At 49.2% G+C, this 23,714-nt stretch overlaps 3 protein-coding genes across 4 annotated transcripts in view; 1 reads left to right on the forward strand and 2 right to left on the reverse strand.

The window, feature by feature from the left end:
• The first annotated feature begins 6 nt into the window (after positions 1-6).
• Positions 7-4,272, forward strand: INSL5 (insulin like 5). The gene is made up of 2 exons (XM_080406708.1): positions 7-2,726; positions 3,959-4,272. The coding sequence occupies exons 1-2, from the start codon at positions 2,552-2,554 to the stop codon at positions 4,198-4,200; spliced, it is 417 nt and encodes a 138-aa protein (XP_080262834.1). The 5' UTR covers positions 7-2,551; the 3' UTR covers positions 4,201-4,272.
• On the reverse strand, positions 4,273-7,434 carry DYNLT5 (dynein light chain Tctex-type family member 5). Of its 2 annotated transcripts, none has more exons than XM_080406705.1 (3): positions 7,058-7,434; positions 6,820-6,978; positions 4,273-6,001 (listed from the first exon to the last, which is right to left on the reverse strand). In XM_080406705.1, exons 1-3 carry the CDS (start codon positions 7,379-7,381, stop codon positions 5,798-5,800), a joined length of 687 nt encoding a protein of 228 aa, XP_080262831.1. In that variant the 5' UTR covers positions 7,382-7,434; the 3' UTR covers positions 4,273-5,797. The 2 variants fall into 2 exon arrangements, with proteins under 2 accessions (XP_080262831.1, XP_080262832.1); XM_080406706.1 differs by having other exon boundaries at positions 6,820-6,944; positions 7,058-7,168.
• Positions 7,435-7,443: 9 nt separating this feature from the next.
• SGIP1 (SH3GL interacting endocytic adaptor 1) overlaps positions 7,444-23,714 on the reverse strand; it is a 67,711-nt gene continuing 51,440 nt past the window's right edge. Inside the window, exons 19-25 of the mRNA XM_080406707.1 lie at positions 18,326-18,437; positions 17,750-17,905; positions 16,928-17,060; positions 16,433-16,635; positions 15,784-15,848; positions 15,022-15,186; positions 7,444-14,092 (exon numbers count right to left, since the gene is read on the reverse strand). Of these exons, the coding sequence (XP_080262833.1) occupies positions 14,070-14,092; positions 15,022-15,186; positions 15,784-15,848; positions 16,433-16,635; positions 16,928-17,060; positions 17,750-17,905; positions 18,326-18,437 (857 nt within the window). The 3' untranslated portion in view covers positions 7,444-14,069. The remainder of the gene's footprint in view (positions 14,093-15,021; positions 15,187-15,783; positions 15,849-16,432; positions 16,636-16,927; positions 17,061-17,749; positions 17,906-18,325; positions 18,438-23,714) is intronic.

Raw genomic sequence — 23,714 nt, forward strand, 5'->3', positions numbered from 1 at the left:
CCTTGGGATTTTTTGCCTTGGTTTTTGTTTTTTTTTTTTTCTCCAAGGTCTTTCCTCCTTGTGTTACTCAAAAAGCAAAAATGCCAAAATCACCTCCCGTCCAAGCCACTCCATAGTACAGCCTGAGTCATTACCAGATGCAGTCTGCATTTTCCCCGTGAAATCACGCAGTAAATGAATGGACTTTTCATGAGATCCGTCTTGTCCATAATCCCATAAACCACTGTTGAGAGTGAATACTCAGCTCTGAGTGGTGTCAGGTGCTCCTGTGAGCTGCAGATCATCCCACACCAGGCAAAAGTAGAGACCAACTTTTTCAACCTCTGACAGATTAGGATAATGTAAATTTGTGGTTTAAATTCACTCTATTCCACACTGACGCTTTTCTGAAAGCTCCTCACACAAGGTAACAGTGTGGTCCTGGAGCAAGGATTGACTTTCGCAGCTCTGGAAGCCAGATCTGTGGTTTTTGGGAGTCCATCACCTCCCCTAGCCCACCCCCAGCAGCAGGAGAGCCAAAAGCTGCTGGGAACACAGCTCAGGCCTGTGTTGCTGTTGGAAGCAGGTGGCATTCAGCTGTCTGGGCTGTCTTTTTCGGGGGACAGTTCTGAAGAAACAGAAAAAAGCACCCAGCAAGCCACCAGCTGGACTGTGGTGTCTCAGAGGATGTTCAGAGACTGACTGCTCACAGAACATACGGAGCATCTCTGCAGAGGAGTAAGAAGATGATGTAGGCTATAGCTCTATAGCCTGACCAGTGCGGCCTGGATCCCCCATCCCAGGAGCTAGGTGATAGGAAAGCTTGGCAGTAAAGCGCTGTGCCAACTGATGGAGCAATAGCTGCCTGCTCTTGAAAGCATTATGTAGTGAGAGGTGTATTTTATAGATACAGAATGTTCAGACTCTCTTGTTAGCCTGACAGTAAACATCCAACGTTTAAACACATCACTGAAGCTAAAGATCATTTGTGATGCATTAACATTCACTTCCTCATGTTCCACACATTTTACAGTGAACATGTGAGCTTACCCTTGACATAAAATTAATCTCTGTCCATTTCAAAGAAAGATACCCATTAAGGTGAATCATGTGTTAACCATTATTACAAATCTGAACAGAATACACCATATATTTTCCATCGGTGGTCATGACTGTTTACTTAACGATGCTACCAGTAAAAAAGACAAGCTTTCTGTCAAGGCTGTAACACACTGTAATTCACCCTGCACATAGTGTAAACTAATTAACTGTAACATTATGGTGCTGGAAAACACTTGTGGTGCTAGGAAGTGCTAAAGACCTCCTAGGCTCGTCATGTATTTTGTTCTTAAACATGGCATTTCTGACCTCATAATTGCCAAATTTTCTCCTTAAGGTGTTTTATTGCAATTATTTTTTTTTAATAAAAGCTTACAGCAACTGCAGCCAACATCCAAAACAATAGGAAGGGACCGCTCCCATAAGCGATCTGTTAACGTCTGGTCCCAACACACAGTAACACCGCTCCATGCTGCTTTAGCAAACCCACCTTGTCTTTCAGATATTGCCAGAAAGAAAAGCGACAGCCAGGACTCTGACCTGTAGCTATTCTGTGCTTTGCTTAGAGCCATCTCCCTCTCTTTTCTACACCCTTGCCTCACTGCAGGGGCATGTGAGCCGTGCAGCTGCAGTGGAGCTCCTTCACTGCATCTGGTATCAGCGAGGCAAATACCTGTGGGTGCCGGCTGTCAAATGACTACATTGCTCTGCACAGTTTGTTACAGCGAGTTCACTGTGATCAAAAGCTCTGTGTGCTGCAGGGCGGTGTCCTATCACTTAGCACGCTAGGAACCATAGTGGGGTGCCTGCAGGCTTGAATGCCTACATTTGCCATAAGACCCCCTCAGTACCTGAGCTTCTCGTGAGCAACTGTCCAGCACTGGCAGGTTCCTCCAAAGCACCTGCTGTTGCCAGCCTAAGAAAAGGGTGCTTGGCAAGAGAACAAGGCAGGGGTAACGGAGAGGTACACAGCTGCAGATGCCACTGGAAGACATTAACTCCCTTTGAGTTTGGGATTGCTAACAGCAAAAGCCCTTAAACTTAAAAGACTGCAACTTAAAAAGTTGCTTACATAGTGATAAAAGGCACGACTGGGCAACAGGCTGTGGTAGCACAGCCCTGTGGGAAATACGCAGAGACAAAACCCATTATCTACAAATCAGGTAATAAACACCTGTTCATTTTTGCAGAACATACACATTAACAGTATTGATATAAGCCTGTACCCTATAAACATGTTATACTACATGTGTTCCTAGTGTAAAGCGGTTACGTAGTCTTAAGAAGTCTCTGATACCCAACCAAAATCCCAGCGTCAATCCCAAAGCACTTACAACATTACCGGAAACAAGCAATTAACTTGTTTTTAGCAAACATTAAGTCATCCTCAGAATGAGCCGTTACTCAGTGGAGCGGATGCACCGTCTGTATAAACGTGAGGACTTCAGCAGAACTCCCTACCTTGGCCTCGCAGGTCCCATCTGCCCTGCCAACACCCGGCCACAACTGCAACATGAGGAGCACGGTGCTGGCGCTGGCCTCACTCGCTCTCCTGGTTGCGGCAAGGGAAGCAAAAGGTGAAGGGAACACTGTGAAGCTCTGTGGGAGAGACTTTGTCAGAGCCATCGTCTTCACCTGCGGCGGATCTCGGTGGAAAAGGCATTTGACTGATTATCGCTACCTGTTTGGTAAGTACTAATTAATGCCTTACAGGCTTATCACCTCCTGCAAGGTGTGCCTGTCTCCGAGGGGATCAGGAAAAACCAGATCACCCACAGGCTGTACCTAAGGGCAGAGCTGTGCCCTTGGCTTCTGCTGCTCCCATAAATAAAAAACATTTAGATCAAGATTTTCCAAGACAACCTGAGGAACCAGGAGTGAAGCCCAAGGCTATCAGTGAAGATCTCTATGCCACGGCATTGTAAATGTCAGAGATGAGCTTTGCTGCAGTCAATATAAGTTTTTTACCATTGTCCTCAGTAGGACACACTGCTTTTCCCACTAGAAACTTTATTACAACTTAAGAATATGATAAAATTAAGTTGAATACATACTCTGCAATTTAAGTATCTTCATGTGGTGTTTTGTATATGGTTATACAAGCACATTTTCACAAAGTCAGAAAATACAGCCATTATGTGCACTGCTAGAAATTTGTTCTCTGATAGGTTAAAGTAACTAGAAAAAAGGAAATAAATGAGGCAGGTGACAGGAACAGAGGCTTTCTGTACTTTCAAAAAAAGGCAGATGTTACTACATGGAAAATTCTCTTGTACTGGTAGCTTTAAACAAACATAAAGAGCGATGCCTCCTGCAACAGCACACCTGAGAGTCTGTTACAGGAGAAGAAACCCCCACCACTAAACTAAGCGAGATAATGACTGTACCTTGATAAACTCCACATGGCAGTGCCCAGTTGCACTGTGGTATTTCACACACACATGAATTACAAGTGTAATTTCAGTGGGAACATCCAGGAACTTTGAAATTGTGGGGTATCTGATGCCTTAACGCAGTACCTGCATTTCAGGAAACCCTACCAGCAGTTCCAGGTTAACCGGGTTAAGTGCTCAAGTGCCACTGATACATCAAATCTGTTTTACCCTTCAAAGCAAATGCACTGGTCTAATACTGATAAGACAACTATTCCCACAAAGAACACTCTTCAATATAAAGCCAAAAATTACTGGGTTTTTAACATGTTAATCACAGAAAGTGGACCTCCCGGATCTATTTTAATACTGCCCTGGTGAGAACTTAGTGATCTGGTGCATCTCGGCTGTTCACATCAGAAACATGGAAAATAATACTTCCAGCTCCCTGGAAGCACACTGGTCTGCCTTTCCAGTAAAGATAAATATTATAAACTACCCATGATTCCATGACTTCTGATTTTTAGCTTCTAATTTTTACATGACAGAGGGTGAAACCCCCCTGCTTTTCTCACCAGAGAACAACATTTATGCTGACTCCTGGAGGTACACAGACCAGAAGCTGGAGACCATCGATGAAGAAATCCACAATGACAAGCCTGAGACAGAGCGAGACCTGCAACGCACCAGCAAAAAGTCTATGCTAAAAAAGCGTGAAGTAGCCAAATTGCTTACCACATCCTGCTGCAGCATCGGCTGCAGCAAGAGAGAGATCAGTTCCCTGTGCTAAAATGCAGCAGGCGGTGGTGAGGTTCAACATCACAGCTTTCACATATTAAAATAATCATGACATAAACCACAATTACATCAGTTGTATTCTTTAATTGTAGCTTTATTCTTTGGAGTATGCTAGGGAGTAAAGGCTGAATGTTAAACGTCATAGTGCAAACGGCTGCAATGACAGTTCAGGTTGCTGGCAGGGCCTGGCACACACTTTACTTCTGACAAACACCATTTAACGGGGATGGTTTTAAAATGCTTTTGTTCAGGTTGGGCTGCCTGGATTCCACAAAGCCTTTCCAGCAGTTGAGAGTTAAACTTTTAGTTGTGAGTTTAAATATTTCTTCCCATCTAACTACTGTTCTAGTTTCAGCTTTGCACACAAAATATAATACAATAAGCAAATTATTATACGCTTGTTCTGTTATGAAAGTCCAACAGCAGGTTTCAGCTGTGAAATATGGGTAGCAAAAAGCCTGTCTTCAGAATCAGAATAAAACCACCACAGCGCAGAGAGCTCTGTGCGTTGCATCATGCCGCGAGGCCCCTCTGCCAGACACCCACTGCGCAGGGGAACGGCAACAAATGAGACCTGTGCTTAGTCAGCACAGGCCCCTACACTGGGCAGGCAAACCCCACAGTTTATTTCCTATTCCAGCTGCTTCCAGTAATGTTTTCCCAATGTCTTACCTAGTGGACAGTTGATTTGCACCCAGGGAGACTGGAAATACCCTTCTAAGTTCAGAGGGTTGTACTTCCTCTCTTACCTATAGGCAGGTATCAGGTGAAAACCCCAATTCATTTCTGTTTTGCTAGATTCACGCACCTTCAACAGAAGGGCCCAGACATGTTAGATATAGATACTCTAAACATAATATAATTGGAAAACATTTTTCCCTTGATTTCAAACACTGTGGGACTGAGCTAGTCTTCTCCAAGCAGAACTAGCCACCTCCTCCTGGCCATCTTTGCTGTGCTCAGGGCTTTTCTTGGGGCTCAGTGGCAGCCAGGCCAGCCCTTGGCAAGCAAAGCTCCCGACTCTTGCTCTCTCTGCTGTGCTCCTGCCACAGAGCCCACCCGGGGCATCTCTGGGCCCCACAGGAAGGTTTAAAGGGATCCCTCTGCCCCCCAGGCCCAGCAGGGTAACTTGCAGCACTGAGGTCCCGCAGCTCGACAGGACACAGCACCTGCAACACAGTGTGTGCACAGAGCTGGGGCCACGGGGCCTGGCACCCGCTTAGTTGCCAGCAAATGACATTTAATGGGGATAGTTTTAAAATGCTTTCATTTTACTTTCCACAAATCCCTCTGTGGTTTCTACTTGGGGATCACGCAGTGAGGGTAAAATCAGGGAGAAAAAAAGTATTACAGGAATACCCAGTTCTAAAAGCAGCCAGAACCAGGTGTAAAACAGCATGTCACAGAGTCACCTCCCAGAGACAGCTCTGGGAAATGCAGTTATTACATCCACCACCAAAAGGCTTACAGTAACCACATTTCAAAACAGGTGAAAGTTGCCTTGGTCCTTCACAACCGTTTTCAACAACAGAAACAGGAAGAGTTAGGCTGAATGTTCATTTCTCCTGCTATTAAACTCAACTACATCCTCATTCAAAATAGACAGCATAGACATTTGCAAGAGCAAACAGTGAAGCATTCTTGAACACATACGATGAAAACGTATCGCTCACAGGATCCCAGAGGCACCTGCTTCCAATCTGCATGCTCTGCTCGTTCAGCTGCCCAATATGCGTCACCACAACAATCTTGTACCTTGGTATCATAAGGTCTTTTAACCGCGTTTTAATAACCTGCAAGAGAAAAACAAGTTTTGACACAGGTGGTACAGGGCTTTCGTTTTCTGGGACAAGCACAAGAGTCACAGTACTGAGCCCCTGCAACGATCCTGATGAGAATCTTTGAACTGCAGCACTTGAAACACCTGCTGCAGGCCTCCCCAGACCCGCAGACAGCATGTGTGCTGCTGTGTGGTGGTTTCACAAGAGACCCAGCACTCCCAGCTGCTAAAACCAGGCACACCTTCCTGCTGGACAACTGAAATGCAAGCACAGATGCTAAGTAAGGAGTTACTGTATGTTAATGCCATACTCTCCTCCATGTGTGTTCATAGTTACCTGCAGATTACAGGGGGGAGAGGAAGGGCAGACAGTACTGCTTTTTTAATGCCAGTAAGCTCTTCTGGGCCAAATCAGCTGAACCACTCAAGGGTCACAACAGTTTTTCTCAGCTGCAAGACTGGGTTTAACAGAGAGGGACCTTGCCCAAGCATCACCGTGCACAATTCAGCCACCACCACAACTGACCTGTTTTGAAAAACTCTGATACGTATTTAAAGATATGTTTCCAGACTGGCCAACCACAGCATGGAGCATTACTGAACTGTGTGCTCAGCCAGAGCCAAGGCTGCTCAAACAAACCTCATCGTTAATGTGTATAAGCCTGCACCTGCCTCCAAGCAACCCTTGGCACATCTGGGCAGCCTCCTGCAGCATTTGTTTTACACTTTATATGTATATTTGGGGACCTGCCCACACCACTGGCCGCCTCCCTGACACCCCGTCGAGGTGTGAGGACAAAATGGCCGCCCACGCCTCGAGTGCAGCAGTACCTCCGCCATGTCCTCCACCATGTCCCTGCAGCGGGCCGGCTCGTAGGGCTGCTCCCTCAGGTAGCTCCCCACCACGTCCTTCAGGATACCGTCCACTGCCGCCACCGGGAAGCGCTCGGAGGGCCCTGAAGGGCAGGCGGTGAGTTTAAAGTCGGTTTTCTGAGGGAAAACCCACCGCGCTGAAGGGGCTTCGCAGCTCCCCTCGTCCCTCCCCGTAGCGCCCGGCCCTGGGACCTACCCGAGCGGGGGTCGCGGCCAGCGACTGGGCCCTGCATCCCCGCGGCGCCCGGCGTCTCCGCTCCGACGCTGAGGAGAGGCGGGGGCTGGCGGCCAGCGCCGCCCCGCGGCCCCCGGGGCCCGGCTGGGCCGCGCGTTCCCGCCCAGCGCGGGGGGTGCCGCCGCCATGCCCGCCGCTGCCGCGCGGCTGCCGTGTGGCGCGGCCCCTCACAGCCTCCCCGGGTCCCGGGCGTCCCTGTGACTTCCGCGGGTCCCCACAGCCTCCTTGGGACCCCGGGTGTCGTGACAGCCTCCACAGGTCCCCACAGCTCCTTCGGGTCCCCATGGCCTCCACAGGTCCCCACGTGTCCCTATAGCCCACAAAATTCACTGTGAATCTTTATGGACCCCACAGCCACCTGTACAGCCCTGCCATGTCCCCATGGCTTCCATGGGTCCCCTCAGCCCCCCCAGCCGCTCATGTCCCCACAGATCCCATGCATCCCCCCCAGCTCCAGCCATCCCCACGGTCCCTGTGGGTCCCCACATGTCCCCAGGTGCCAGCTCCGACCTGTCCCCAGCACACAGCGCCAGCAGCAATGACATTTCGGGCCAGGGACATGGCAGCCCCGATACCTCTGCTCGGCTCCTGTGCGTGCAAGCAAAGCTCACTCAGAAAAAGCAGTGGTTTACATTTTTTGTTTATTTTCAAGGAAAAAAAAGTCACATTTAAATTGCAACTCAATTGGTTATTTAATGTAGTTCTTATGTATAGAATTAATAAACTTTGTCCTGACATGGGGATTTATTTGTTGCAACGTTATGCATGGTAAATAATTGCATATTCAAGATTTTGTGAAATGGGTGACGGGGAGAATGGAGGAGAGACATTTGTAAAAAACGTTATTTACAAAAATGATATCCACATAGTCGTATTCTAATCTATAAGGCAAGTAACATTTAAAATATGTTGTTTTATGATTATCTTCAACAAGTCAATACAACACATTCATATTACCAGTGGTCAAATACAAAGCTTTGCTGCAATAGTCCGTGTGCAACAAACCTGTATGTCTTTTACAGTTTTTTTTTCTCTGAGAACAGTAGGTAAGCAGCAAAGTTTTCATCACAGACTAAGCAGTACCTAGGCCATCGTAGACTAAAGGTATAATATATCTCATTGCACGTTTAGGCAAAAAAGGCCAGCCATTAATTAACTTATTTAACTTAAATCTTAAAAATAGACCTGTGTATCTTAATCCACAAATATTTATAAACATTTTGTACATGAGGGAGATAGAGGGTGACACCTGGGGAAATCCAGTTCACCTCTGGGTTCAGAGGTGTCACGGCGAGGTTCTCCTGCACTCCATGCCCTCCACCCACCAGCCCTTGGCTGCAGGACTCCATTACAACCCGATTCGATTCCCCTCTCAGACCACGACTAATGTCTCCATACCTTTATGCCACCAAAGCAACCCGGTGATTTCATCAACTTCAGAGCGTTTTGGAGTGGAAGACCCCTCCTGCGTGGATTATGAACCCAACAGCAGGATGGCATCTCCGCAGCGATTTGCCCTGCGTCCAGAAAGCGAAAGATTTCTAACGGAGGAATGAGATACTCTGAATGCCTCGCTAAAACCTGGAGCGTTTTATCACATACTGCCTGGCCTGTAGCAAAGTCCTACTTGTGTGCGAACATTTGAACAGTGTCGCCACACTAATGCTTGTGATGTTAAGAACAACTTTCAGCAGCATGATCTGCAGTCCCTCCCAAAAGTGATGGGTGAGGTCATGCCAGGAGGTGGGGGGTATTGCTGCAGATCTTTTTCTAGCTTTGCAGTGAAACAAGAATTAAAATACTGATGACCATAAAAACTCCCTGGCTCTGCAAGAATTACTTTCCTTGGGAAACTGAAAAAGAAGAAAAGAAGAATTCTGACTATGAAATGAAATCTTTGAGACAGTAATTTCTTACCAGGAAAGTACAATGTGATGACGTTACGTATTTTGGTCCTGATAAGCTTCAAAATTAAGTTTTATAACTAAGGCATTTTCACGTAAAACCAAAAAAAAGGGTAGGGAAAAAAAATCACTCCATATTCAGTGTATGCTTTCTCAAGTAGATGTTGGGTGTTTGGATAACAGACTCGGGGGCTGGATTTCCAATAAAAAAAGGTGAAGTGTGGCAGGATTCTTCTGCAACGCAGAACTGCTGTCGGTGCCCAGTGGGGGCATGGGAACTGCGCTGCTGCAGAAAGAGATGGGGAACGGAGGGAGAGGTCTAAGGAGGGCTGAATGTTTTTAGTAGAAGATGTTTGATTCTTTCTTAGGTCATTTAAAATATATATCACCATTTCATTGCAGTCCAGCCATTTAAAAATGCTTCTGCTGGGAGAAAGTGAAGCGGTGATTCTTTATGTGATGCTCATGCTGCAGGGATCTCAGACAGAAGCACGGAAAGGCTTGCACGGTGGCTGCTGGGGTATGGCTGCGGTTCAACAGAATGCCATCTCTGGATGGTTTGAGTCAGATGGAATTAGGTAAACGAACGCAAATGCGACTTGCGGTGCCGTGGGCAGCACATCAAGGTCTCAGCAGGGACCTCAGCAGGAAAATAATCACCTGTGCAAGAGCTGAACAGTTTTTACGACTGGGAACTAAACAACTGCCCTGTGTCTCTGTGATCACATTAAAAGGAGAAGGCAGACAGGTCTCACCTGCAGATGTGGGTGCCTTCAAAATGGTAAGTTTAAGCAGCATATTTCTCCGGTGTTCCTCATGCAGCCCAAACCCTGGGCTCTGCTGTGAGAGATACCCTGACAGCATCCTGCAGCGAGGCTGCAATGGTGCCTGCAGCCTGCCCAGGAAACTGCCTTCCCTCCCCATCCCCTCCCTGCCTGGCCAAAACAGGATGTCATTTGAACATGAACTTTTTTCCCCACCTATGTTTTAAAAAACCTCCGCTAGATAAAACCTGAAAAGGCATAGTGAAGACAAAATTAATTTAACTGAAATACTGAATAACAGCACGAACATCTTGAAGTCCAGCCTGTGTCGGGAGGAGCGCGCAGTTGTGTAACTTCCTCAGTGCAAGATTCCATGTGACAAAGCTTTTGTGAGTGAAGCCGCGCATGTACGCATGCAGAACTCACACCAGCTGGGCAGGAATAGGAGTTTAATGGACAGTGGCCTTACAGCAAAAATAAGCTTTTTAACAGGAGAGTGATATTTAAGAACAAATGCAAATGCCAAATGAAAAGCTTATTACTTGTCTGTCATACTAGGGAGCAATTTCACAGTTTTGAAGAAATATTGTTAAAGTAGAAAATTGGTCTGAAATATCTCCTGTGAGGAGCAGTGTTAGTTGGCTGAGAATCATGAATATTTGCAACAAACAGAAGAAAAGTTGCAAAAAAAAAAAAAAAAAAAAAAAGACTAGTTCCTGCTCCTAACATCTAAAGACCCAAGTCTGCAGGTGCCCATGGGGAGAAACACTCCTGCTCCTTCAGCCGGCACTGTCACCCTGCAGGCATGGGCTGCTGGCTGCTACCAGGGACCCCAGAGGAAAATCCCTGAGGGCAGACGTGGCTGAGGACATGGTCTAAAGGGAAAGGTCCACAGAAGTAACCAAGCTAAAGCCTTTTTGTGCATGCATCACACCTATTTACTATTTGAATGCCTCCTTTAGCTATCCTTTTTTTTTACTCATAGTGCTGCTGAGTTAAGGGGTGCCAGTGCTGGGCAGTGCTGGGGGGCTGAGCCCCCTTTTCAGCCTCAGCCTGACTTGGCCAAAGACCTGCTGGACCACGTGCTCAGAAACAGAGCACTGATGCTTAGGTCTAGAAATGGAGGTGACTTACAGCCTTTCCAACCCCCTGCTGACATAGCTGCTCTCTGCTAGCGGGCAGGGAGTACCAAACAGCGTCATTCCCTGAAGATAGTTTTTCCTAAAAGGAGTTGAAGCCTGCAGAGCTTGAGTGCCCTACATGCCACAGGTAGCGCATCCCCTGTGGCCTCTCTGCAGCCAGGGGCTCTCGCCACTACTACAGAAGCTGGAATTGGGAATAAACATCCCTATATTTACCCCTATTTGGTGCTCTCAGTTTAAGTCTGGTATGTCCCAAGCTGCTGCCCATAATCTGTTTTCTGCTGACATCTTCTCAAACCCAGGCAGAAAAATGACCAGGCTCCTGCACTTCAGACTTAGAAACACAACTGGTCTGTTCCCCCTTCCCACGCAGGGTAGCGGTGGGGTGCCACGCTCATACGGCATGTGAGATGAACACCTGACACAATAAGCATCCCTGGGGCACTCTGCCGCTCTGCCTCCCTGCTCAGATGTCAGCAGGGCAGGAAAACTAAACCATTGACACAAAGCAGCATCTCCTCACAAAGGTCATGCTGGGAGGGAAAGGGGAGACACGCAGTTCAACGTTCCTGAGCAAACGCCTAACAAACTAAAACACTATGCAAGAGATTGGCAAAAGCGGTATGCAAAAAGCCTGTCCCAAACCGCCGGTTTTGGTCCCGGTGTCACGGGCTGGGAATAGCTGGATTTTGTCACCTGCGGGTGGCTGGAGGAGGACTGTGTCCCCACGGGGCTGCAAGTGTGCCGGCACACTGAACTCAGGTCTGCCTGCCACTTTGCCCCAGAAAGGGTTCAGGACTTTCTCATCTCTACACAGGCCACAGGGGCCGCATCCCAGCACCACCACGCACCCGGAGAAAGGGACCTCCGTTTTGCGGGACAGCACAAATGGGACAAGCTTGGGAGCTTTGGGTTATGGGTTTTTTAGTTTAAAAAGCATTTAAAAACCCAATGCTAATGTAAACACCTTGTCTTTCAAATGAAATATAAAGTAAAATATCTATGTTCTGGTAATATTTACATTATAAAATCCTTATTTTCAGGACTATGACATAGATCTCTCTCGGAAGATTGAGTTTATAACAATTGTACACAGCATGAACCAATTATGCAAAAACTGATTCTTAGATTTTGCCCTATATTCCTATGTCAGAAAGGGGTAGGTTACACAGTTTATACATATTTCCATTTCAGGGAAAAAATTATTAACAGAGTTGAACACTCTATCCAAGAGTACTGGCAAGCATACTTTCAAAAACTGCAAAGATGTATGAAGTTGCATAACTGAATTGTGCTTTATCTTCTGTGTTGATACCTTTTGTGAGCATGCACACAACTCAACCACCCTATTATACATATCTCAGTCTGGGAGTCATCTCAGAACTGAAATGTCTCCAGATTTTCTTTTAACATGAGCATGGATTTCTGTTTTACTTGCATCACTCCGAACTGCTGTGTGAGCAAGCACTTCCCAACATGCACAGCCTTAGGTTTTCCAATGCAAATGTGCAAGCCTAATCCTGGCAACTTTTGCAACTGTAAAATTAGCACTATTTGTCACCTTGCACATTTCTAAAGTCTCCAGCACCCCATTCAGTGGGTGCTCCTATGCTTCTATGTGCATCTGAACAGCAACTACATTTAATTTCAAAGAGATTCCTTTTTTTTCCCTCCGTATCACCAAATTTTCCCATTCAAACAAGCTCTCCATCCTGGCAGACACTGTGCCATTCATGCCATGAACGCTATCACCACATTGCCAGCAGTAGGCTGAGACCAACATCAACTGGATATCAAACTAAACTGCATGGGCGACGCACAGAGATGAGCAGCACACAGTGTGGGAGCCTGGCTCCAAACCTGCATCAGCTCAGGGAAAACACAAAGGGACAATTTTTCCCTCACAGCCTCCAGTTTAGCTGTTCTGCGTGTTTTCCCACCTCTATGCGATAGCGGCTCCTGGTGCTGGCGAGGCAGGCTGCTGCTCTGTGGGCTTTTGGCAGCCCCCTGCACTGCCTCTGCGCCCCTGGCCCCAGCCCTGGCCCCAGCAGCTGCTGGGTGGCCCACCAAGGGTCAGGCTTGGGCCACGTTTGCTTTCCAGTGTTGGCACATCTATGCTTTCCTGACTAAAATGGGAAGGCGGGGTGGGGGCTGCAGGTCCTTACAGCATTTTCCAGACCCATGGCGCTTTCAAAAATGGGGGAAAAAAACCAGAAAAAGCAAGCAAAGGAACATAGAAACACAACTGAAAACCTGGAGACTACTCGGAAAAATACATCCTTAAAAACAGCAATAACATTTCCGGACAGCGCTGTAAGTCCAGTTTAGTACCCAGCCTCTTTGCTTGCTCACTTCCCTATATGCATCTCTGCAAAACGTAAAGACACAGGGCAGAGAGAAGCACTCGCCGCCTGTGCACATGCTGCTGGGGCTCCTGATGGATAACCTGCGGCTGTAGGAGAACACGGGCATGTTCACGGAGGATTCTTGTAATGGAAATTTGAAGGAAATACTCTTTGTAGAAGTGACGTTTTCTGCCTTTTGCTGGGATACTGTATTTGGAATCTCCACATTAAAAAGCAATATTTTTCTGGAGTTAAACCAGCTAAACCTGAAGACAGAGCTTTTTATTCATCACTGTGAGACATACTAAGGACTGAAGAAAAAGTAAATCAGCATGTCGGTTCTACTTAATTCTCTTTTTATGAGGCACCCCCTTCATAACAGCTATCAGTATTGTATTTAAATCGTATATATTGACAAAATGTAATCTACCTCTGTAAGCATTGTGCCATTCAACAGTACTACTATTAAATTTACATACCACAGTTTAAATTACATCCATTTCATGAATGGTAGAATGCTAAAACTCAAGTGTCTAACTGCCAAAATACAGCCTTACTGGAATGAGTACAATTTACAAATACAATAATTACATTTTAAAACCATTAACAATGTTACATCTAGAAGTAAATACTGTAGGACTGGTCAAGACGGTGTTTTCCAAGGAAAAAAATGCTGAAAGTTGTTGACACTTCCAACAGAAATGTCCCGAGTGCAGGATTTAGTTCATTTTCCTTAAACTGTAATTAAAACCCGTTCCACGCACAGCAGTCCTTGGGTATTTTCCATATTATTTTCCATAGACTTGCATAAGCTTCCATCAGTTATCGGCCAAGTATTTACCTAGAAATGGGATCAGAAATCAGCTGCGAGGAGGGAGCAGCCCCGGTTCCCAGGGGATGGCTGCCCGCCTCCACCGGCCCCACACCCGAGCTGCACACGGCAAAATACCTGTCTTTCTAGGCAGCAATGGGGCAAAAGGAAAAATCCTGGCATTTCCCAGCAGCAATGGGGCAAAAGGAAAAATCCTGGCATTTCCCAGCAGCAATGGGGCAAAAGAAAAAATCCTGGCATTTCCCAGCAGCAATGGGGCAAAAGGAAAAATCCTGGCATTTCTCAGCAGCAATGGGGCAAAAGGAAAAATCCTGGCATTTCCCAGCAGCAATGGGGCAAAAGGAAAAATCCTGGCATTTCCCAGCAGCAATGGGGCAAAAGGAAAAATCCTGGCATTTCCCAGCAGCAATGGGGCAAAAGGAAAAATCCTGGCATTTCTCAGCAGCAATGGGGCAAAAGGAAAAATCCTGGCATTTCCCAGCAGCAATGGGGCAAAAGGAAAAATCCTGGCATTTCCCAGCAGCAATGGGGCAAAAGGAAAAATCCTGGCATTTCTCAGCAGCAATGGGGCAAAAGGAAAAATCCTGGCATTTCCCAGCAGCAATGGGGCAAAAGGAAAAATCCTGGCATTTCCTAGCAGCAATGGGGCAAAAGCTCCTCCTGGAGATCCCCAGACCTTGCCTTCCATGCAGGACTCACGAGCAGAAAAGAGCACATGAAATTCAAGGCTCTCGTAAGGGACCGAAGGATTTGTTTCATGCAAGGGAGCTTGTGCCCTTCTGCCATTGCCAGCCCCGTCACACCGTGCTGCGGCAGGACCTCTGAGCTTGAACAGTCAACAAATGCACAGCAAGGGCAGTCCCAGGAGTGCCAGCACAGCCAGAGGGGACCATCAGGGACACTGCCATCCCAAGAGGAGCTTCTGGCAAGGCACCTACCTGCCGCAAACCTCTTCTTGATGAGGGAGAAGCGGTAGCCAGCGCCGACGAGCTCAATGTCGCAGCTGGACAGCGTGCTCCCCTCGCTGGTGAACTGCACGGCCAGGGGGGCTGGGGTGCTGGGCCCCTCCGAGAGCTGGAATCGGGCCAGCAGAGACCCCACACCTGCAATGCCAAAGTCCCACAAGAGACCCTTTAGAAGCCCGGAGAGGCACACCGCTCACCCCAGGGCCAGATTTGCCAGCGAAGGCAACAAGATGCCCAACGCGCTGCAAGTGAAGCCCACTCCCACAGCTATACCTGACCGAGCAGCACCCCCGGGGTGGACACAGAGGCAAACCTCCTCGTCCTCCCAGCAGATTTTAATTTTTCAGACACCCCAGCAATACGAAGCGGCTGAGCTGCATGGGTTACATGTGGAGAAGCGACCTGCTAGAGGCCATAGTGCCCCTGGACAGGGACACAATGCGGGGCCTCAGCCTTCAAACGCAGAGAGTCAATGGAGCAAAAGACTTGGCAAACAACCACATCCAAAGCTGGTGTGTCAATACCCTTCCATCACGCCAAAATGGTTGGCAAAACAGTACCAGTGGCATGTAGCCCTGCTTCTCACAGCTCTTTGCTCCTAGCTTTAAATAGCATCCTCCTCCGGCAAGCGCCGGCAGGAATCTGTGTGTCTGGGCTTGTATGCAGGCATGATAAACGGGTCACTGTCTGATTTTAAGTATTCAGAGTTAACGACATGCACATTTGCAGGATTACCTCCATTTTCTGACTTCTGAGAGATATCAGGGATCTTCCACAATACCCTTTGCTGTTCAGCATTCCTAAAAACACATGAAGAAGAGCATTTCTGTAGAAAACAAGAAATCACAAAGGAATCATTTGAATTTCGCTAAAGGCTGTGTGGGCTGGGGAAGCAGCTCTGGTGCCACTCCCCAGAGCTGCGATTTGGGGAGCCTGGCTTTGGGTTTGACCCCAGCAAGACAACCCCGCTCCTGCACTGCCGGTGAGCGACGGGCGAGAGGCGGTGAGGCCATGCTGTGCCCTGCTGCCCCACTGTAAATATGCATGCCTGTGCCTGTGGCAGTGACAGCTGCGCATCCCTCTGAGCCCCAGGTAAAAGCAGGCCAAAAACGAAATAAGGGTTGTTATTCGGCCACCTGCACGCACATGTTCAGCTCTGACTGTTTGCTCGTGGGAATGGCAAGAAAAAAACATCAGAGCGGGGCTGCGTGCTTCCTCCTGCAAAAGGAAGGCAGGCTTGGGAGCCAGCGTGCCCCCAGCTCCCACCAGCAGGCACCTCGGGAGCATGCCCCTGCTCCTGCAGCCAGCAGGCAGGGTGGCTGTTGTAGGCAGGGACATGGCAGAAGATAGCAAAGGAGCTCTTTACCAGGTGAGCAATTCCTACCAGACAGCAGGAGGAAGCACAGCTTGAAGTTTGGTTACTCCTCCGTCGACGGGGACAAGGAACTGGACGTTGTTTAGAGCTACCGGTGTGGTCATTGCCTCTGTATTGTATTTGTAGTCGATGCGGAGGTCAGTGCTTGCAGGGTCACACCGCCAGCTCACTGCAAGGTTTAATGGAGTAGACTGAATACCCTGGGCAGATACCTTCCAAAATGACAGAAAAAACATTTAGTTTCCAAAGGGGTGAAGGGAGAAATCCCATTTTACAGATGTGGTAATTGCATTTGGTTTCAGAGGAGGCAATGCCTTGTATTCTCATAGAAAGTTTGCACTGGGCTCAAAATCAGGCAAGCTAGTGACATACAGAAGGGACTAGCGGGATAGCATGCCCCCACCTCATGTTATTTCCACTCTGCAGTAGGGAAATACCATCTTTTACATCTATAAGTTAAGCACACAGTTTTGGCACGGTTTTATCGCACAATAAAACCCCTACCTGGTATTTGAGCATATCCACATTGTAATAGGTGGCCTGTGGTTTCTGTTCCGATACCTTCTTTAGGTGAGTCATCAGATTTGGCATGTTGACCCAGAACTCCTTCATGTTGGCATCACTCTGTACATTGTCACTGCACAGGGGGAGAATTAACCCTTCACGTGAGCTGCCTCGGCAGAAGAAAGCTTTTCTACAACGCATGCAGGACAGCAGTGCTGGCTGCCAGCTGAGTCTGCATTTAATCCCACATTTAGAGAAATCATAGAACTGTTTAGGTCAGAGAAGATCATTGAGTCCAACCGTTAACCCTGGGCAGCCAAGCCCACCGCTAACCCCTGTCCCTAAGTGCCAAGTCTACACACCTTTTGAACACCTCCAGGGATGGGGACTCCATCACTGCCCTGGGCAGCCTGCTCCAGGGCTTGACAAACCTTTCCATGAAGAAGTTTTCCTAATATACAATTTAAACCTCCCCTGGTGCCTCCCGCCCACACATCTCTGGCTTGGCCTTGGATATCTCTGGGGAGGCACAGCAGATACAACCTGTAGGTCATCTCGTTTTGCAAACAGGAGGTCTAATGAGCAGAGCGAGGCACAAAACAAGCAAACTCCATCACAGACCTTGCTCCTCTCTGCTGATGCCTGGCAAAGGGGCTGCTCTCAGAGGGAGTACTTCAGCAAATATTTAAGGGCTTGAGAGTTTCCTTCCCCAGATCAGGGCAGGCTTCCAAGGAAGATACTTCGGGCCATGTGCTTTTGCAAAGCACCCAACTTTTCTGGAAACCTGCCTTCCTTTGGGATGCTGGTGAGGCAGGGGCTTACCAGCAGAGGAGCTGGGGGTTTGGCAGGACGTGCTCCAGCCTGTTGTAGTTCAGCACACGGAAGGTGAGCACGGCCGGAGCAGGGTTGTTGGCAAAGTGTCGGGTGATGCCCGCTGGGAACGACAGCACCATCTCCCCTGTGATCTTCACGATACACCTAAAGCGCCAAACACAAAGCCCAAGGGGGGAAGAAAAACAGGGGGGCTCAAAATGCAGCAGGAGGGGAGGGCTCGCACCAGGGACAGTGTGGTGACAGCTCCCCGCCTCCCACCCGCTGCACTAGGGAAACGAGCCTCTTGTGGTCCTAAACCAGAGAAAGCTGAGACTGCAGCAAAGGATGGCAGCCTGCTAGGGAAGGGGACTGATGCTCGTGGGGATGTCCCAGAAGCATCCTGACCCTGGACACCACCTGGTGCAGTGCACTGACATCCCAGCATGCACGTGCTGAGCCCAGAGCACCTCCTGTCCTCCCTCCCCACCCCTCAAGATGCTCGCCAAAGCCTTGCCAGCACCCCATACCTGTCCCAACCCCAGGACCCCCCTTATCGACACTCAGACCCTGTTGGTCAGCACCTACTTGTTCGGGTCGGCCCCTTTGAAATACGCGTTGACAGTTTCAGTGAAGGCGGCGGCAACAGGCAGGGTGTCCTGTGCCCCCATGGTGAGGGGGCTGGGTCCCCGCGAGGAGCCTGCAACAGAGCAAAACCCTCCACTTCTTACGTGCAGAGAGAAATAGCACCAGTCCCCTGCCAGGGCTGGGGCAAGAGGGTGCTCACCCAGAGCCCCCGCCTAGCTTTATGGGCAAATAGTAAGAAAAAGTCCCCCAGGCTTTGATCGAGGCTTTAAAAAAATTCTTTCCCCCACCCCGCAAAAGCAAGCAAAGAAAACAATGAAGGAGCCCCGGCCATGAGCAGCATGCGGGGCAGCGGCACCCCCGGCACGGCTCCGGAGGGCTGCGCACGGCAGGCTTTGCATGACAGTTTTTGCAGTAGGACTCTGTGCCCCAGCAAGAGGGGCTGGGGAGATTCCTTGTCCCTTGTCCAGAGAGCTCAGGCTGCCTGTGGGAAAGCGGGATGTCGGCAGTCTCCCCCTCCGATGCTGTCTGAACTCCTGCCTGAGGGAACCCCAACCTGGGGGGACCCCTGCGACCCCTGGCACGCTCCCCTCTCCTGCATGGTGTGCCTGGCAAACCCCCCGCACGGCTGCTCACCCCACAGAGCCTGTGGGACGCTACGGCAAATCTGCAAATCATCAGAAATCTGGAACTGTGGAGGAGAACGTGGGACCCTGGGTGCAAAAGCTAGAGCAATCAATCCGTGGTTTATTTAGAAGAATAAAAAGAAAAGGGAAAAGTTTGCCTCGGTCGTGCTGTGTGTCCATGGACACTAAAATAATTCAGTCCTGTGTGATCGCACAGATCTATTTCCCTTTGCTGCCCAGGAATGCTGTTTCCAAAAAACATTTGAGGATGAAAGCATCACTGCAAGCGTACACCAGAAGCCCTGGGCATGCTGGAAACCCTGCGTGGGGGTCAACATCCCACTCCCTGTGCCTGCCACCAAGAGGAGCGCGAGTGGGGGCTGTTGGCATGGCAAAGCTCTTGCCTCTCCCCTGGCAAAAGTGCCAAAAGATCAGCCCAGGGTTAGTGCCTGATCACCCACCTGACATATGAGATGCTGATCCCCCAAGCACCCAAAAAAGTCCTTGAGAGGTCACAACCCCTGCCCTGGCATTGCCAGTTCAGCCTTATACACTTTTCTATAATGCACCATTTTGGAACCTTTTTTTTCTACCATAGTCTGGCTGTCAGGTTAAGCACAAGGATTATTTTGCCCCAAACCAGGGAATGGCAAATGCCTCTGGAGGGGCAGCTTACCCGGGGACCCCGACACCCCCTTACTCCGTTACCTTCATTTGCAGGGTCTGAGTCAGACAGGTGAGACAGGCTGTTAATTCAGCCCAGGGTTTTGTCACTTCGGCCGTACAAGATTAAACGCTGGCCTGGGGAAGGGCAGCACCTCCACAGGCCGTGGGGCAAGGGAAAAGCAAAGCAACTGACTGAACTGCAGCGCGTTTCTGGTAAGCTCCTGCTTTTCTGCCTAGACTAGCTCCAGAAATCATCCCCTCCCTTCTCTACCTGCTGCTTCCCACTGCTGCTCCGTTGCCTGTTGCTTTTTGCCTCGTGTCTGAGCAATCTGCTGTGGGTTTTGTGTGACATACAGCAAGGTCCTGGCTGGATGCTGCAAATTTTGTGCAAATAAAGAATAGGGTTTGGGCACGGGAAATCAGGATTTGTAACATCTCCTGGGGAAAGCACTTCTGTCACTTAAATTACACTTTTTGAGTTTTGATATATTAATTGTGAAAAACCATGGCTTTCGCAGACGAGGAGGATTCCTCACACCTTACAAATGCATCCATGCAGGCAGCGCGTTAATGTATAAAACCAAAGTTGCTCTTTCCTAAAGGCACAGATGAGCCTCTGGCACTGGGATTTTCCCTTCAAGCATCTAACGTAGCCTAAAAGGGTTTAAAAAAAATCAATGCAGGCACTTATCTACCTCTTGGTCATACGTCTTAAGAGATGGGGGAACCGGTGGTTCCAGCCACAGCCCTGAACGCTGATGCTCAGTGAGTGCCACGTAGCTGGCTGTCCCAGCACACGGGACAGGCAGACTGAGCATCTCACCCCACATGACAGACCCCTCGCCATGCATGCGTTAATTACCCTAATGACCCCAGGGAGGCAGCCTGGGCTCCCCAGGCCTTCTGCTTCTGAGGACACAGCCCCTGAGCTGTGTGTCAGGGACGCAGCCAACATCTCCTTAAAGAGCAGGTACTTCACACCCACGCCAGCCACATGCGCAGGCACGGGCAGCTCCCCAAAGCCACCCAGCACGCAGATTATCACAGCCATGCTGCAATGCCTGACTGCGTGGCAGAGGGGACATACCACCACAGACCGGCACGGTAACATGGCTTTTTATAAATTCTTTCCGTGGACACCACAGGTGGGCTGGCAGAGAGCGCATCCTGGCTCCCCACACCCAGAGCAATGACCTCTCAGCACATCGGACGCGGCGGGGTATTCTCATCACATCCACCCGGAAGCACATAAGAGATTCAACACCATCGATGCAGGCTGGCTACAGAGGGGTGAAACATGGAGGTACCACCCTGCGGAGGAACATCAGGCTTATCTCGGCGGGGAAGGTGAGAAGAAGGTCTTTAGCCATCCCACAGCAGCGAAGTGCATGATCTGTGCCAATATAATCATTATTCTTTGGGAGAGGAAAAAACCCACCTCCCAAATGGAATCTGCACCCTGGCTGCAGCTGGGTTTAGCCCAGACCCTGCACCAGGGCACCCAACGATGGGTAGGCATCTCTCACACCACCGTGCCTCGTCCCTGATTTTCAATCTCAGCTCTTCCACCATTCCTCTGTACTTATATGAGATTTCTTCATTCTCCAGAATGAAAAATAGTACGTGCAAAAATAAACTGGCTCGTCTCACATATCTCTATTGCCAGGCTCAGCTGGCCTTTGAAAATCTGAGTCCACATGAACCACAACAGCAACAAAACATCCTCCACATTTCTAATCTGACTTGGAATAAAAAAAATCACACAGATGTAACGTAATTGGCATTCAGCATTCTTGGTTCCCTCCACTCTTCCTTCAATAACCTATATATTCCTTTCTTAATGGCTTCAGAGACTAACCAACATTCTTAATAAAAACTTCAATGTAGAAAGAAAAGTATAATCTCTTTTAGACCCTAGAATTCTTTTCCAGAAACTTAAGAGACAGTTCTAGTTACTGTGGCACACCTCCACCAAAAACCCGACTCACCAGCAACGGCTTCAGAAATTTTTTTTTGAAAAAATTCATTTTGGCAAAATGACTTGATAACACTGGGGTTTAAAAAAAAATCAACTTTATGGAGCTTTGGGTCCTGCCATAAGCAGCACCCCAGGTTCATTTGCCTTTTTCCTTGCACAAAGATGGAAAACACGGACATGGAGTAAGGGCAGCCGAGTACCAGCTGAGCACGTGGCTCTGCCCATGTGCCCGGCAGAGCATCCCCAGCGCTGCACCGCATCTTCGCACACGAACCAACCATGCCACGCTCTGCAAACACACATATCTTAGCACAAAAATCCCCCAAACCCAGCAACAAGAAGACAACTTCCCTTCTGTCATTTCATGCCCTGAGTTACAGGTGCTGAACTCACCAGATCTCCTTTTACCTCCCTCGAGATGAGCGCTGAAGTTTAGCTTTTTTTTTTTTTTTTTTAAGTCAGACTCAAAGATGAAGGGCTAGATCAGGGAATCCAGCATTTGGAAGCATGATAGCTCCTTCTGGGAGATGAGATGAGCCTGGAGGCAGTGCCACGCTCTTGCAGCCCTGCTGCTGTGCCAGCCAGCCGGCACGCCCTGAGCAAACCCACCCCCCTGCTCTATACCGTCCACACTGCCAGAACAAAGGAGCAGAATCAAATATACCATTCAAAATCACTAAAACACAAAACCACAAGAAAACCCCCAAACACTAGACGTGCTCGCAGCGCTGGAGCGAGTGAAGGGAGGAGGAAACGCAGAGCGGGGGTCAGTGGGGATGCGCAGTGCCGGGGTACGTGTGCTGAGGGTGATGCTGGAAGGTGGCGGCTTCAACCCAGCGATGAGCTGTCCCCATCCCCGCTGTGCTCGGCTCTTCCCCAAGCTCCAGGTGGGCAGGTGGCACCCGGGAAAGGAAAACCCAAAACCGCTGGAAACAGCAAAACTGCAATGAGCGTTAGGAGGAAGCCATTCCTCCGTGGCCCCCTCCCAGGTCTAAGCTGGGAGCTGCTGTTGGAGCAAGGACTCGGGGCCTGGCTGCTGGGGCTGATTAAAAGGTAGGAAGGAGGAAAAGAAGGAACCAACTGCCCTGGTCACCACTGCCTCCATCCCTGCCTTCTGCTGCCGCTATGGCATCGCGCTCACCAACCTGGGGTTTGCTCCATGAAGGCAAGCAGCCCGGCAGCGCAGCCCCAGGTCACTTGGCTGTTTGCTGCAGGGGACACGCTTTACGGACCACACGCTCTGAGAGAGCAAGACCCATGGGGACCATGCTCTGGCGTGCCCTGTGCCAGCATCCCCCAGCTAGCCCCAGCCCAGCTCTGCCTGCAAGCTCCACAACAGCTTCAAAGTGCTTCCCTTGGGTTTTAAAGCACCTATTCCTGCTGTTAGCCAACCTCCATGCTTTGCTTTTCCTTTTTTTAAAGAAAAATATTGGCACAGTGTCTGTGAGATGAGGCTTTGTCTAAAGCCTTGGAGCTCTGGGAGTGGGGCTGGCCACCCAGGCACTTGTGCCCCTGGCCCCCTCAGAGGTGTGATGCTGCTCAGAGAAGCTGCCATCTGCCCCAAAACAAACTGTCCTCCTCCTGCATCCTCCCCGACGTGCCTTCTCATCACCGAGGGACCCCAAAACCCACACCGCCTCCAGCCAGCCACCCCAGCAGCACAACGTAGCGGCATTTCAGCTACGCTTGCTGGCAGTGCCGGCATGCTGCCGACCCCTCACCGTGGCAAAATCTGATGGGAGGCGAGGAAGGGGCCCCACCTTGGCAGAGAACCTGTCGCCCTTTGGTTTTTAATTAACCGCACTGTGCCACAGCCCACTCAGGGTAATGAGCAGCTCGCGAGAGAGAGTATAGAGAAGCCCTGGTTGACAGAGTCAAGTTCCTCGGCAGTGCAAGTGGTTTTGCTCTCTGGTTTTCACCACAGTCTTGGTATGAGAAAGTTCTTTTGGGTTTTGGTTGGTTTTGGGTTTTTTGTTTTAATAAATAAATAGGGAGACGGATCACCAGGACAAATGGAATAAATCAAATCAAAATTATTCTGGTTGAACTTGCGATGTCATCTAAGTAGCCATAGCATTTTGCACGGAAAGCCGGACTGGAGCCTTTGAAGGAAACCCCGGGA

The sequence above is a fragment of the Falco punctatus genome, assembly GCF_963210335.1.
Source record: "Falco punctatus genome assembly, chromosome: 11".
NCBI lineage: Eukaryota > Metazoa > Chordata > Aves > Falconiformes > Falconidae > Falco > Falco punctatus.

Excerpts from the sequence above, each read along its gene's own strand:
- DYNLT5 (XM_080406705.1), bottom strand. The coding sequence starts at position 7,381 with ATGGGGACCCGAAGGAGCTGTGGGGACCTGTGGAGGCTGTCACGACAC. Across the intron at positions 6,979-7,057 it reads TGGCCGCGACCCCCGCTCGG|AAAACCGACTTTAAACTCAC; the intron begins GTAGGTCCCAGG and ends GTTTTCCCTCAG. Across the intron at positions 6,002-6,819 it reads TGGTGGAGGACATGGCGGAG|GTTATTAAAACGCGGTTAAA; the intron begins GTACTGCTGCAC and ends TTTCTCTTGCAG.
- INSL5 (XM_080406708.1), top strand. The coding sequence starts at position 2,552 with ATGAGGAGCACGGTGCTGGCGCTGGCCTCACTCGCTCTCCTGGTTGCG. Across the intron at positions 2,727-3,958 it reads TGATTATCGCTACCTGTTTG|AGGGTGAAACCCCCCTGCTT; the intron begins GTAAGTACTAAT and ends TTTACATGACAG.